Source organism: Tachyglossus aculeatus, chromosome 1 (assembly GCF_015852505.1).
Source record: "Tachyglossus aculeatus isolate mTacAcu1 chromosome 1, mTacAcu1.pri, whole genome shotgun sequence".
NCBI lineage: Eukaryota > Metazoa > Chordata > Mammalia > Monotremata > Tachyglossidae > Tachyglossus > Tachyglossus aculeatus.
Window position 1 is genome coordinate 153,035,638 of NC_052066.1, and position 15,220 is coordinate 153,050,857.

Here is a 15,220-nt window from a genome sequence, read left to right on the forward strand (position 1 = left end):
AAGGAAATAAATCACTGTCCAAAGACCACAGACCCTTGGTGTACAGAGACTGTAAACACCTGATTAAAACCAAAAAAAAAGCCAAACTTTCTTCATTACTTACGGGATCAATAGGTTTGGATCGTGCCCACGTCATCACGGTTGAGAGTAAGATAAATGTCTTTCGGTTTTCAAAACGGTCCATCATAGAGTGTAATGCTGTGGGGACAAAAAGCGAAGAACTTCTTTTCACGTGAGATATTTTCCTTTAAAAATCCTGATACAGTACTTTGAGTTTTAAATTCTACCCCCAGAGGCACGTTCACACCCACTGCTGTTGTCACTGGGAGCTAGGTACAAGTACATGGAAGAGCAAAAGAGATGTTCAATTAGATTCATTTATTCATTCAATTGATCAATAGTATTTATTGAGTGCTTACTGTTTACAGAGCACTGTATTAAGTGCTTGGGAAGTACACGAAACAGTGCTCTAGGTTTCATGGATCTGGCAGTGATCTACAAACTTAGTAGCCCTGATTTCTTCTTTCACCACGAAGTCATTTTTATTTAATTTGACATACACCTTTTTTCTTGTCTGGAAAATTCAATTAATCACTAGAGGATTCAGCTGCTTTAATCGATCAATCAATCAATAGTATTTATTGAGCGCTTACTGTGTGCAGAGCACTGTACTAAGCGCTTGGGAAGTAGAAGTTGGCAACAAATAGAGACAGTCCCTACCCAACAGTGGGCTCACAGTCTAAAAGGGGGAGACAGAGAACAAAAACAAACATACTAACAAAATAAAATAAATAGAATAGATATGTACAAGTAAAATAAATAAATAAATAGAGTAATAAATATGTACAAACATATATACATATATACAGGTGCTGTGGGGAGGGGGAAGGAGGTAAGATGGGGGGATGGAGAGGGGGACAATCAATCAATCAATCAATCGTATTTATTGAGCGCTTACTGTGTGCAGAGCACTGTACTAAGCGCTTGGGAAGTACAAATTGGCAACATATAGAGACAGTCCCTACCCAACAGTGGGCTCACAGTCTAAAAGGGGGAGACAGAGACAAAACCAAACATACTAACAAAATAAAATAAATAGAATAGATATGTACAAGTAAAATAAATATAAATAGAGTAATAAATATGTACAAACATATATACATATATACAGGTGCTGTGGGGAAGGGAAGGAGGTAAGATGGGGGGGATGGAGAGGGGGATCATATCTTCTTAAATCTTTATTCATTCAAAGAGTGGGGTTCTCATTGTTCATTCATTCATTCATTCATTCAATCGTATTTATTGAGCAGTTACTGTGTGCAGAGCACTGTACTAAGTGCTTGGGAAGTACAAATCTGCTTATCATGGTCGATGGAAATGAACCGCTGAGAGGGTAAAACTAAGAAACGTTTGTGGTGTTTTTCAGAGATAAACTATTAAAGAATTTAGTGTCATTATTGCAATTTCAATCCCAAACTCAAAATGAGAATAGGTTCACAGGTATTTAGGTTTATAAATATGTAAATTAAAATTATTTTTATTCAAATGACCAGAGCTGCTCTCTTTGAATGAACTATTTTCCAACTTAAAAAAAAACTGTTATCTTCATTGCTATCCAATTCTGTCCTCTTGACTTGCTCCTCCAGTGAATATTTGCAATATCTGCTCTTGTAACCGGATTGCCCCTATTGTCTATGAGTTCATAAAATTAGATCAATAGTCCATCCACTTTATAAATGCTTAAAGTTAACCAGCTCTGAAACACTCATTTAAGAATAATAATAATGATGGTATTTGTTAAGCACTTACTATGTGCCAAGCACTGTTCTAAGCACTGGGGGGGATACAAGGTAATCAGATTGTCCCACGTGGGGCTCGCAGACTTACTCCCCATTTTCCAGATGAGGTAACTGAAGCACAGAGAAGTTAAGTGACTTGCCCAAAGTCACACAGCTGACAAGGGGCGGAGGCAGGATTAGCACCCGTGACCTCTGACTCCCAAGCCCGGGCTCTTTCCACTGAGCCACGCTGCTTCTCTAAGCAGCTTCTCTAGCATTTAAACTATGCCCAAGTTTTTTCCTCTTCAGCCTAACATTTTATTTTTTGGTAAACCTAGGTCTCTTTTCATTTTTTTCCTCCCATATTTTGGCCTTTGCCTGAAGCCAGGTAAATAAATTATAAAAGCTGGGCTTATGAAAATATTTTTTGTTTGTAAAAGGAATTAATTCCAGTTGATTTTCAGGGGAAAAAAACACGAAAAAGCACTGCACTGTTGAGATCATGAAAGGAAATAATTGCAACTGAATCCTAATGAATGAATCCTTAGTATTTCAGGACAACGAGGTACTACAGCAGATGTCAGCGACACTATATCGCATTGTGTCTCTTCTCTTGGGGCATAGCTCTCTCTACTAACACCATAGCTCCACAAGGTACAAAACTCTACCCCTGGCAAATAAATATCTTATTTTTTTACATTTAAACTTACAATTGTGTCAGACCAAGCTTTCGGAAGGGGAAAAAAAACCCCAAAGCGATACGATACTCAAGCATACCTATGGGAGCATTTTGAAAGAGCCCTTTCTAGGTGAATTTTCCTATTTAGCCTGTGGATGTGAAATTGCTTGGACAAATAATTTTATTATTATTATTAATAATAATATTATTGTTATTAAAAATAATGGAGAGAAAGAAATGTCTGCCTCGCATTTGGGGGCAGTTGGTTAAAATAGAAATCACAGTTATGTTTTGAAAGGACTGTTGGTTCTAATAATAATAGCAGTGGCATTTGTTAGGTGCTTACTATGTGCCCAGCACAGTACTAAGCGCTGGGATAGGTACAAAATAATCAGGTCCCTTCTGGGGGTCACAGTCTAAGTAGGAGGGAGAACAGGTATTGAATCCCCATTTTGCAAAATAATAATAATAAGGGCACTTATTAAGCGCTTACTATGTGCAAAGCACTGTTCTAAGCGCTGGGGAGGTTACAAGGTGATCAGGTTGTCCCACGGGGGGCTTACAGTTTTAATCCCCATTTGACAGATGAGGGAACTGAGGCCCAGAGAAGTGAAGTGACTTGCCCAGAGTCACACAGCTGACAAGTGGCAGAGCCGGGATTTGAACCCATGACCTCTGACTCCAAAGCCCGTGCTCTTTCCACTGCGCCATGCTGCTTCTCTGAGGGCACTGAGGCACAGAGAAGTTAAGATAATTTAAGATAAAATAAATTAAATGGTCGCGCTCTAATTCCAGCTCTATCACTCACTTCTCTGCTGTGTGAACTTGGGCAAGTCGCTTCTCTGTGCCTCAGTTACCTCATCTGTAAAATGGGACCATGAGCCCCACGTGGGACAGGATCAGGGACTGTGTCCAGTCTGATGATCCTGTATCTACCCCGGTGCTTAGTACAGTGCTTGGCACATAGTAAGCATTTAACAAATGGCATAATAATAATAGTCGTTGGAGGCTTTCGAGAATGGGAACGATGAACTCCGAATGGCATTTTAGGAAGATGATCAGGAGCCTGAATGGGGGATAGACTGGAGAAGGGAGAGGCTGGAAGCAGAGAGAACAGTAAGGAGGGTGATATGGTTGAAGCAGCGTCGCTCTGTGGAAAAGAGCCCGGGCTTTGGAGTCAGAGGTCATGGGTTCAAATCCCGCCTCCATCAATTGTCAGCTGTGTGACTTTGGGCAAGTCACTTAACTTCTCTGTGCCTCAGTTACCTCATCTGTAAAATGGGGATTAAGACTGTGAGCCCCAAGTGGGACAACCTGATCACCTTGTATCTCCCCAGCGCTTAGAACAGTGTTTTGCGCATAGTAAGTGCTTAACAAATACCATTATCATTATTATTATTAGAAGGGGGGAAGAGGACTTGGTGGTGACTGTACAGAAGGAGACTTTGAATCTCTTCAGCCTTATCTAAATTACCTTATCTAAATAGGTAATTGTGCCAGACCATAAACACACACACCCTACACTACTTCAAGAGTTTAAGTTGTATTTATCAAAAAGAAGGACACTTCAAAATTTTCCTAAATCCCCGTTTAAGAATCTCCCTCACTGAAATACATTTAGGTATAGAATGCAAACTGAAAACATAGTTGTGACCAGACGACTAGAAGTTAACAGTGCGACGGAGCTGTTCTCGATCTTCTATTCAATTTCTTAAATTTTGGAGCCCCAAATCTACCTTTATCCATCCCCCTCGTCCCCCTCCCCATCCCCCCATCTTACCTCCTTCCCTTCCCCACAACACCTGTATATATGTATATATGTTTGTACACATTTATTACTCTATTTATTTATTTATTTATTCTACTTGTACATATCTATTCTATTTATTTTATTTTGTTAGTATATTTGGTTTTGTTCTCCGTCTCCCCCTTTTAGACTGTGAGCCCACTGTTGGGTAGGGACCGTCTCTATATGTTGCCAACTTGGACTTCCCAAGCGCTTAGTACAGTGCTCTGCACACAGTAAGCGCTCAATAAATACGATTGATGATGATCTTTATGGATAATGCTGTACCTCCTTTTCCCCCCATAAATATGCACTGACTTTCAAGTTTTCTTTTTTCATGAGTTTTTTGAAGTTCACGATGGTTACTGAGCTGAACTGATTTTGTTTTTTTATTTTCTAGTTCTCTATTCCAAAAGATAATAATTGACATACATGTCTTATCTACTAGCATGTCCTTTAAAGTACATTTTTCAGAGCAATTTTATCAGTGTTCCTGATCCTTCTAACATAATCTCTTTAAAGTGCCAAGACATATAAAAGACACTAATGAGGAAGTAGCATTACTTGCATTTATTCAATTAATACAACATTCATAATGTGAACCTAAGGCAAATTGAATATGTGAAAATTTTGCTGCCGAAAATTAAAGCAAATGCTTTACTGACCAGAAACAGCCCACATGGATTCTTCTATTTGCTCTGCATTTTCACTGATGTTGTAAATTATAACATCACACTCCAGCAGGTGTGTTTGAAGCGATTCTCGAGAGAGGTTCTGAAAAAATATTTACAATCATTTGTTTCAGGAAGTCAACATATATGCTCAATATTCAGGATGAATGAAGATTTCTAAATTAGAAGCACTATATCAAAAGAGCCATGTGAGTAACATTTGCAGTGGAATTTCTATTTGAAATACAATTTCTGTTGTCTTCTGTGTGTAGTTTCGGGGCAACAAAGAGGTTTGTGGAAAATGGTCTAGGAGAGATGATGAACAAATTGCATAATTGCTTTCGATATATAAGGGAGTTGATTTAAAGAGGATCTCTGCGTGATGGGTAAACTCAGATTCAGAAGGGAGGAATTAGCGACTCTAGAAGAAAATTGGTAACTCACTTAAAACTAACTCAAAACTTGTGCAGTATTAATTTTGCAATAAGACATGACAAATCACCCAGAAGTGCTGAAAAGTTTATTCTTCGGGTATGTTCAGTGTACCCAAGGTATGCATAACTTGTATTCCTGCTAGAATAAGGTATCTTGATTGCAAACATCAATTGGGTACTTTTGAAACTTTTAATGTTTAAAAATTAGGAATTCTTACGGTAGATAAAGGTATTCTTAGAGATTACTTTGTCTTCCTAATGGATCCTATATGCCTGAGTTTCTTTTCTGTATGAATTATAGGATTTCAAACCCAGTCCACTGCTCTGGTTGGTTATTAACTGGGAATAACCCTTGCCCTTGGATTTGCATCCTTTATTCATCCTTCCCTCAGCCCCACAGCACTTATGTATATATCTATAATTTATTTATTCAAATTAATCTCCGTCTCCCCCTCTAGACTGCAAACTCACTGTGGGCAGGGAATGTGTCTATCAACTCTGTTATATTGTACTCTCCCAATCAATCAATCAATCAATCAATCATATTTATTGAGCGCTTACTGTGTGCAGAACACTGTACTAAGCGCTTGGGAAGTACAAGCTGGCAACATATAGAGACAGTCCCTACCCAACAGTGAGCTCACAGTCTTAGTACACTGCTCGGCATACAGCAAGTGTTCAGTAAAAACAATTAGTTGAATAACAGGATCTGTGTTCCTTCCGAATTTCAGAATTAGGACTGCCTTTTTTTCTTCACAAACATGTTTGGTAAACTTGTTTATGGTATTTGTTAAGTGCTTAGTATGCACCGGGCACTGTTCTAAGCACTGGAACTTTGTTCTACCGGTCCCATTTGGGGCCGGATATTTCAATCAAATGAATATCTGAATAATTCAGTAACTTGGAGAGGAAAATGGAAACCCATTGCTGTACTGTAAAGTGGTTAAAATCACTTATAAAGCAGGTTTCTCCAAGACGGTTCTCTGTTTATCCAGCCAGTCACTGATTGGTATTAATTCAGTTGGCAATAACCAATGCAATGACATCCTCATTGTATATATACATGTATATATGTATATATGTTTGTACATATTTATTACTCTATTTATTTTACTTGTACATATCTATTCTATTTATTTTATTTTGTTAGTATGTTTGGTTTTGTTCTCTGTCTCCCCCTTTTATACTGTGAGCCCACTGTTGGGTAGGGACTGTCTCTATGTGTTGCCAACTTGTACTTCCCAAGCGCTTAGTACAGTGCTCTGCACACAGTAAGCGCTCAATAAATACGATTGATTGATTGATTGATTGATCCTCACGAAGCCCCAGCCACTTTCTCAATGGGTCCCTCTAGCAGGGTGTTGGTGTCTGTTTTCCCTTCCCTTTCTTTATGTATTTTGGGGAGCAAAATCGGTGGGGGAGGGAAGTTGTGGGTCAAGTTCCTTATCCTCTGTATGTCAGTTCTCATTTTACCTTCCTGATGCCCCTTAAAGCCCCAGATTGAGATTTTTTTCCCCCTCAGGATTGATGTAAATGGCAGGTGAATTATTTTATTTTAAGTACACCACCACCGAGGGGTGCCTTTTTAAAAAAAAAAATGCAATGATGAATTTGGGGCTTTAGGGGCATCAGGGCTGGGAGGTCAAATGAGAGCCAGACCCACAGACAAGAAGAGGTGGTGGCATACTTATAATAAAATAATTAACCTGCCATTTACATCAACCCTGCAGGAAAAAAAAATGATCATTTAAATGGTCTGAATCCCAGCACTTTATGGTTTAGTTTTAAAGTGGTTGTATTGTTCGAGGCAGTTTTAATTGTCGTTTAAAGAAATCAGAAACTTTGTGAAAAAGACCCGTACTTACAAAGTAGGCTTCCAGAGCAAAATGTGGAATTTCACTTTCTGCAGTGGATAGCGTTCCTACTATCTGGAATGTGCCCTCCTTTGTTTTTCCTATTACATTTTCAGGTGTGATTGATTTAGTTTCATCATCCTCTTCTTCTTCTTCTTCTATTTCTTCCAGAGAAGCTCCAACCACACATTTGGATAAGTACTATAAGAAAAGCAGAAAACGGTGCAGTCATCGGAAACGAATAAATGACAGTGCAATCAAATTATCTAATTTTCAGAATATACTGCTATCCTAATTATTTCCTTTTGGGTGGTGTTGGAGAAGGCTTTTTCGAATACCATGGACAGCCCAAAAGACAAACAAATGGATTTTAGAGCAAATGAAACCAAAGTGGTCTTTGGAAGGCCACTCGACTTAGATTAGCATATCTTGGCCACATAATCAGGAGGACTAATTCTCTGGAGAAGACACTAATGCTAGGAAAAGTCCAGGGAAAATGTGGAAGAGGCAGACCAGCAGCTAGATGGGCAGAGACCATAACAGCGATAACGGAAGAACCATTAGAAAGGTTGCGGATTATGGCAGAGAACAGGATGTTCTGGAGAAAGTATATCCATGGAGTCCCTATGAATCGGAAATGATTCAATAGCAAATAATAATAATAATAATAATAATAATAAGAAGAAGAAGAAGAAGAAGAGAATGGGAGCATAGTTCTATCAATTGTAATTTTCTCTTTCTTTCACTTTTGTAACTCTAGCCTACCCAATCTCATTCATACTCTCGTGTTCAGTTGATTCAAAGAGTCACTGCATTTTCCTCCAGTCATTAGCCTTCTCTTCCCATGTCTCCCTTGGCTCACTATCTAGATTCATGGTCCCACTATCAATCAATCAATCAATCAATCAATCAATCGTATTTATTGAGCGCTTACTGTGTTCAGAGCACTGTACTAAGCGCTTGGGAAGTACAAGTTGGCAACATATAGAGACGGTCCCTACCCAACAGTGGGCTCACAGTCTAGAAGGGGGAGTCTATCTTCTGACCAGTCTATCTATCTATCTATCTATCTATCTATCTATCTATCTATCCATCCATCCATCCATCCATCCATCCATCCATCCATCTATCTATCTATCCATCTATCCATCTATCAGTCTATCAGTCTATCTTCTGACCAAGCTTTAGACTTCTTGTTCAAAGGTTGCATTAAACTGCCTTCAATCAATCAATCAAATAGATGGTATTTATTGAGCACCTACTGTATGCAGAGCACTGTACTAAGTGCTTGGGAGAGTACAACACAACAGAGCTGGTGGACCCGTCCCTAGCCCACAACGAGCTTACAGTTTCTCCTATCTTCTCTACTTTTTTTTTAATAGCATTTATTAAGCACTTACTATGTGCAAAGCACTGTTCTAAGCGCTGGGGAAGTTACAAGGTGATCAGGTCGTACCACGGGGGCTCACAGTCTTCATCCCCATTTTACAGATGAGGGAACTGAGGCACAGAGAAGTTAAGTGACTTGCCCAAAGTCACACAGCTGACAATTGGCGGAGCCGGGATTTGAACCCATGACCTCTGACTCCAAAGCCCATGCTCTTTTCCACTGAGCCACGCTGCTTCTCTTCTGTACTTGCTTTCCGTGTCTAGTTAATACGACCTCCCTCTTCCACTCCACGATCTAAGTGGTATTAATCAATCAAACAATCAGTGGTATTTACTGAGCACTTACTACGTGCAGAGAACTGTACTAAGCACTAGAGAGAGTACACTACAGCAGAATTAGCAGACACGTTCCCTGCCCATAAGGAGTTTAAAGACTAGCAATTCCATTCACTAGTCTGAGGGAGATAATCAGTTTAGGTTTTTTTTTTTAATGGCATTTGTTAAGCGCTTACTATGAGCCAGGCATGGTACTAAACCCAACAACCAAAACCAAACAAAACTAAATAAGCGTTTCCCCAAACCCCGTCCTTTTGGGCCTTCTTTCCTTGGCCTTCCACAGGAAGCCAGCCGCGACCCACGTTAAAACCTACATCCTCTGATTCCCAGGCCATGTTCTTTCCACTAGACCATGCTATATGATAATAACAATAATAAAAATAATGGGTTTTTTTAGGCACTTATTATGTGTCAAGCACTGTTCTAAGCGCTGAGGAAGATAATCAGCTCAGTTTATTTTTTGTTTAATGGCAGTTGTTCAGCGCTTACTATGTGCCAGGCACTGTACTGAGTGCTGGGGTGGATGCAAGCAAATAAGGGTGGACACGGTCCCGTATGGGCATCCCAGTCTCAACCCCCATTTTACAGATGAGGTAACTGAGGCCCAGAGAAGCGAAGCGACTTGCTCAAGGTCACACACTAGACAAATGGCGGAGTCTGAAACAGAAACCATGACCTTCTGAGTCCTAGGCCCAAGCTCTAGCCACTACGCCAGGTTGTGATACAAGATAATCAAGTTGGACACAGTTCCTGCCTCACTCCTGGCACACAATCTATGGAAGACACCGGTTCGGTGGTTTTGCTGTAAGGGGCTTTTTAAAATTTTTTTGGAAGGGGATAACGGAGGAAGGATGGGGGAGGACTAGGCTGGCCTCGAGTGAGGAAGGTTCTTTAGAGGACAGGCAAGAAGAAGAGGAGAGGAGGGCTTAGTCAGGGAAGGCTTCTTGGAGGAGATGTGCCTTAAATAAGGCTTTGTAGTGGGGGAGAACAATTATCTCTCTGACCTAATGGAGAAGCAGCGGGGGTTAATGACAAGAGCATGGGCTTGGGAATCAGAGGACATGGGTTCTAATCCCGGCTCCACTGCTCGTCTGCTGTGTGACCTTCGGCAGACCACTTAACAGTACTCTGCACCCAGTAAGTGCTCAATAAATACGATTGATTGAAATATGATTGATTGATTTTCTGTGCCTGTTACCTCATCTGTAAAATGGGGATGAAGACTGTGAGCCCCACGTGGGACAACCTGATTACCTTGTATCCCCCCAGCGCTTAGAACAGTGCTTGGCGGATAGTAAGCACTTAACAAATATTCTAATAATAATAATAATAATTATTATTATTATGATATGAGGATGGAGGGCATTCCAGGCCATAGGCAGGATACAGGCCAGAGGTCGGAGGCGAGACTGTGAGCTCTCTGCGGGCAGGGAATATCACTCTCTGTATTGTCGTATTGCCCTTTCCCAAGTGCTTAGTACTAATGGTGGTATTTGTTAAGCGCTTCCTATGTGCTTAGAGCACTGCTCTAAGCGCTGGGTGCTCTGCATGCATTAGGCGCTCAATAGGTAGTATTGGATGAATGAGAGAGATGAGATGGAGGTAGAGTGAGCATCCGAGGAGCCCAGGGTGCAGGCTGGGTTCATTCATTCATTCATTCGATCGTATTTATTGAGAGCTTACTGTGTGCCGAGCACTGTACTAAGCGCTTGGGAAGTACAAGTTGAAGGGGGAGGGCGGTCTAGGGGATTAATTCATTCAATCGTATTTATTGAGCGCTTACTGTGTGCAGAGCACTGTACTGAGCGCTTGGGAAGTACAAGTTGGCAACATATACAGACGGTCCCTACCCAACAGTGGGCTCACAGTCTAGAAGGGGGAGACAGACAACAAAACCAAACATATTAAAACATAAAATAAATAGGATAAATATGTACAAATAAAATAAACAAATAAATAGAGTAATAAATATGTATAAACATATATACATATATACAGGTGCTCAATAGGTAGGATTGGATGAATGAGAGATGAGATGGAGGTAGAGTGAGCCAGTGAGCATCCAAAAAGCCCAGGGTGCGGGCTGGGTTCATTCATTCAAAATTCAACAAAATTAAATCCATCAGGTCCGACCTCCCCAAAGTCACTCCCCCACCTCCAACCCCCCGGCTCTCAACCCCCCGGCTCTCAACCCTCTCTGCTACTCTCCCATCCTTCCCAGCAGTATCCTCAGAGGAGCTCTCCTCCCTCCTCTCAAGTGCTACTCCGGCCACCTGTGCTTCTGACCCCATTCCCTCTCATCTCATGAAATCTCTCGCTCCATCCCTTCTCCCCTCCTTAACTTCCATCTTCAACCGCTCACTCTCCACCGGTTCCTTCCCCTCTGCCTTCAAACATGCCCATGTCTCTCCCATCCTAAAAAAACCCTCTCTTGACCCCACCTCACCTTCTAGTTATCGCCCCATCTCCCTCCTACCATTCCTTTCCAAACTCCTTGAACAAGTTGTCTACACTTGCTGCCTAGAATTCCTCAACAACAACTCTCTCCTCGACCCCCTCCAGTCTGGCTTCCGTCCCCTACGTTCTACGGAAACTGCCCTCTCAAAGGTCACCAATGTCCTCCTTGCCAAATCCAACGGCTCCTACTCTATCCTAATCCTCCTCGACCTCTCAGCTGCCTTCGATGCTACCACCCCCTTCTCCTCAACACGCTATCCGACCTTGGCTTCACAGACTCCATCCTCTCCTGATTCTCCTCTTATCTCTCCGGTCGTTCATTCTCAGTCTCTTTTGCAGGCTCCTCCTCCCCCTCCCATCCCCTTACTGTGGGGGTTCCCCAAGGGTCAGTTCTCGGTCCCCTTCTGTTCTCGATCTACACTCACTCCCTTGGTGACCTCATTCGCTCCCACGGCTTCCACTATCATCTTTACGCTGATGACACCCAGATCTACATCTCTGCCCCTGCTCTCTCCCCCTCTCTCCAGGCTCGCATCTCCTCCTGCCTTCAGGACATCTCCATCTGGATGTCTGCCCGCCACCTCAAACTCAACATGTCCAAGACTGAACTCCTTGTCTTCCCTCCCAAACCCTGCCCTCTCCCTGACTTTCCCATCTCTGTTGACGGCACTACCATCCTTCCCGTCTCACAAGCCCACAACCTTGGTGTCCTCCTCGACTCCGCTCTCTCATTCACCCCTCACATCCAAGCCGTCACCAAAACCTGCTGGTCTCAGCTCCGCAACGTTGCCAAGATCTGCCCTTTCCTCTCCATCCACACCGCTACCCTGCTCGTTCAAGCTCTCATCCTATCCCGTCTGGACTACTGTATCAGCCTCCTCTCTGATCTCCCATCCTCCTGGCTCTCCCCACTTCAATCCATACTTCACGCCGCTGCCCGGATTGTCTTTGTCCAGAAACGCTCTGGGCATCTTACTCCCCTCCTCCAAAATCTCCAGTGGCTACCAATCAACCTACGCATCAGGCAGAAACTCCTCACCCTGGGCTTCAAGGCTGTCCATCCCCTCGCCCCCTCCTACCTCACCTCCCTTCTCTCCTTCTCCATCCCAGCCCTCACACTCCACTCCTCTGGTGCTAACCTTCTCACTGTGCCTCGTTCTCACCTGTCCCACCATCCACCACTGCCCCACGTCATTCCCCCGGGCCTGGAATGCCCTCCCTCCCAACATCCGCCAAGCTAGCTCTCTTCCTCCCTTCAAGGCCCTGCTGAGAGCTCACCTCCTCCAGGAGGCCTTCCCAGACTGAGCCCCCTCCTTCCTCTCCCCCTCGTCCCCCTCTCCATCCCCCCATCTTACCTCCTTCCCTTCATCATCATCATCATCAATCGTATTTATTGAGCGCTTACTATGTGCAGAGCACTGTACTAAGCGCTTGGGAAGTACAAATTGGCAACATATAGAGACAGTCCCTACCCAACAGTGGGCTCACAGTCTAAAAGGGGGAGACAGAGAACAAAACCAAACATACTAACAAAATAAAATAAATAGAATAGATATGTACAAACAAAATAAATAAATGAATAAATAGAGTAACAAATATGTACAAACATATATACATATATACAGGTGCTGTGGGGAAGGGAAGGAGGTAAGATGGGGGGATGGAGAGGGGGACGAGGGGGAGAGAGGGGGACGAGGGGGAGAAGAGCGGGACGAGGGGGAGAAGAGGGGGATGAGGGGGAAAGAGAGAGAGAGGGGGGGGGGGAGAGAGGGGGAGAAATAGAATCTTACCTCCTTCCCTTCCCCACAACACCTGTATATATGTATATATGTTTGTACGTATTTATTACTCTATTAATTAATTTATTTATTTTACTTGTACATATCTATTCTATTTATTTTATTTTGTTAGTATGTTTGGTTTTGTTCTCTGTCTCCCCCTTCTAGACTGTGAGCCCACTGTTGGGTAGGGACTGTTTCTATATGTTGCCAACTTGGACTTCCCATGCGCTTAGTACAGTACTCGGCACACAGTAAGCGCTCAATAAATACGATCGAATGATTGATTGATTGATTCATTCATTCATTCGATCGCATTTATTGAGCGCTTACTGTGTGCAGAGCACTGTACTAAGCGCTTGGGAAGTACAAGTCGGAGGGGGAGGGAGGTCTGGGGGATGGGGAGGCTACTGTGTGCAGAACACTGTACTAAGCGCTTGGGAAGTACAAGTCGGAGGGGGAGGGAGGTCTGGGGGATGGGGAGGCTACTGTGTGCAGAGCACTGTACTAAGCGCTTGGGCAGTACAAGTCGGAGGGGGAGGGAGGTCACAGCACTGTACTAAGCGCTTGGGAAGTACAAGTCGGAGAGGGAGGGAGGTCTGGGGGATGGGGAGGCCCCGGCCATGACCCTAAATGACTACATCGGTGGTCCCCCGGCCCAACCTCGGCGATGTTCCTGCTGCCGTAGGAGTCCAGCTGGTTGAGGAAGAGCCTCTGGCTGCGGAGCGCTTTGGGGGCCGCTCCCCCGGCCGGGCCCCCGCCCGCCGCCGCCGCCGCCGCCGGCCCTCCGCCCGGCCCCGCCGCCTCCTCATCCTCCGACATGGCCGTGGGCACCGGGCCGTCGCTAAGGGGGACGCGGTTGCTAAGGGGGACGCCGCTCCCGTTGCTAGGGAGGGGAAAACCGGCGGAGGGAGGGGAGGCCGGCAGCCAATGGGCATCCAGGGCTAAAGGGGATGCGGTTGCTAAGGGAAACGCCCAGCCCGCATCCTCCGCCACTAACCTCCTCACCGTACCTCGTTCTCGCCTGTCCCGTCATCGACCCCTGGCCCACGTCCTCCCCCGGGCCTGGAATGCCCTCCTTCTGCCCATCCGCCAAGCTAGCTCTCTTCCTCCCTTCAAGGCCCTGCTGAGAGCTCACCTCCTACAGGAGGCCTTCCCAGACTGAGCCCCCTCCTTCCTCTCCCCCCGTCCCTCTCTCCATCCCCCCATCTTACCTCCTTCCCTTCCCCACAGCACCTGTATATATGTATATATGTTTGTACGTATTTGTTACTCTATTTATTTATTTATTTTACTTGTACATATCTATCCTATTTATCTTATTTTGTTAGTATGTTTGGTTTTGTTCTCTGTCTCCCCCTTTTAGACTGTGAGCCCACTGTTGGGTAGGGACTGTCTCTATATGTTGCCAATTTGTACTTCCCAAGCGCTTAGTACAGTGCTCTGCACATAGTAAGCGCTCAATAAATACGATTGATGATGATAGGGAGGGGAAAACCGGCCGCGGGAGGGGAGGCCGGCAGCCAATGGGCATCCAGCGCTGAAGGGGACGCGGTTGCTAAGGGAAACGCCGCTCCCGTTGCTAGGGAGGGGAAAACTGGAAGCGGGCGGGGAGGCCGGCAGCCAGTGGGCATCCAATGAGAAGCAGCGTGGCTCCGTGGAAAGAGCCCGGGCTTTGGAGTCAGAGGTCGTGGGTTCAAATCCCGGCTCTGCCACTTGTCAGCTGGGTGACTTTGGGCAAGTCACTCTGCTTCTCTGGGCCTCAGTGACCTCATCTGGAAAATGGGGATGAAGCCTGGGAGCCCCCTGTGGGACAACCTGATCACCTTGTAACCTCCCCAGCGCTTGGAACAGTTCTTTGCACATAGGAAGCGCTTAATAAATGCCATCATTTTTATTATCATTATTATCCAGCGCTAAAGGGGACGCGGTTGCTAAGGGGAACGCCGCTCCCGTTGCTAGGGAGGGGAAAACTAGAAGCGGGCGGGGAGGCCGGCAGCCGATGGGCATCCCTCTCTCGCCCCCCCCCCCCATTTCTTCCCTCCCTTTTCCTCCCTTT

At 44.4% G+C, this 15,220-nt stretch overlaps 1 protein-coding gene across 1 annotated transcript in view; it reads right to left on the bottom strand.

Moving 5' to 3' along the window:
- AK7 (adenylate kinase 7) overlaps nt 1–14,795 on the bottom strand; it is an 85,793-nt gene extending 70,998 nt beyond the window's left edge. The window contains exons 1-6 of the mRNA XM_038746046.1: nt 14,660–14,795; nt 13,953–14,105; nt 13,825–13,889; nt 7,214–7,402; nt 4,909–5,017; nt 104–198 (exon numbers count right to left, since the gene is read on the bottom strand). Coding sequence (XP_038601974.1) covers nt 104–198; nt 4,909–5,017; nt 7,214–7,402; nt 13,825–13,889; nt 13,953–14,105; nt 14,660–14,795 — 747 coding nt within the window. The remainder of the gene's footprint in view (nt 1–103; nt 199–4,908; nt 5,018–7,213; nt 7,403–13,824; nt 13,890–13,952; nt 14,106–14,659) is intronic.
- Nucleotides 14,796–15,220: the final 425 nt, after the last annotated feature.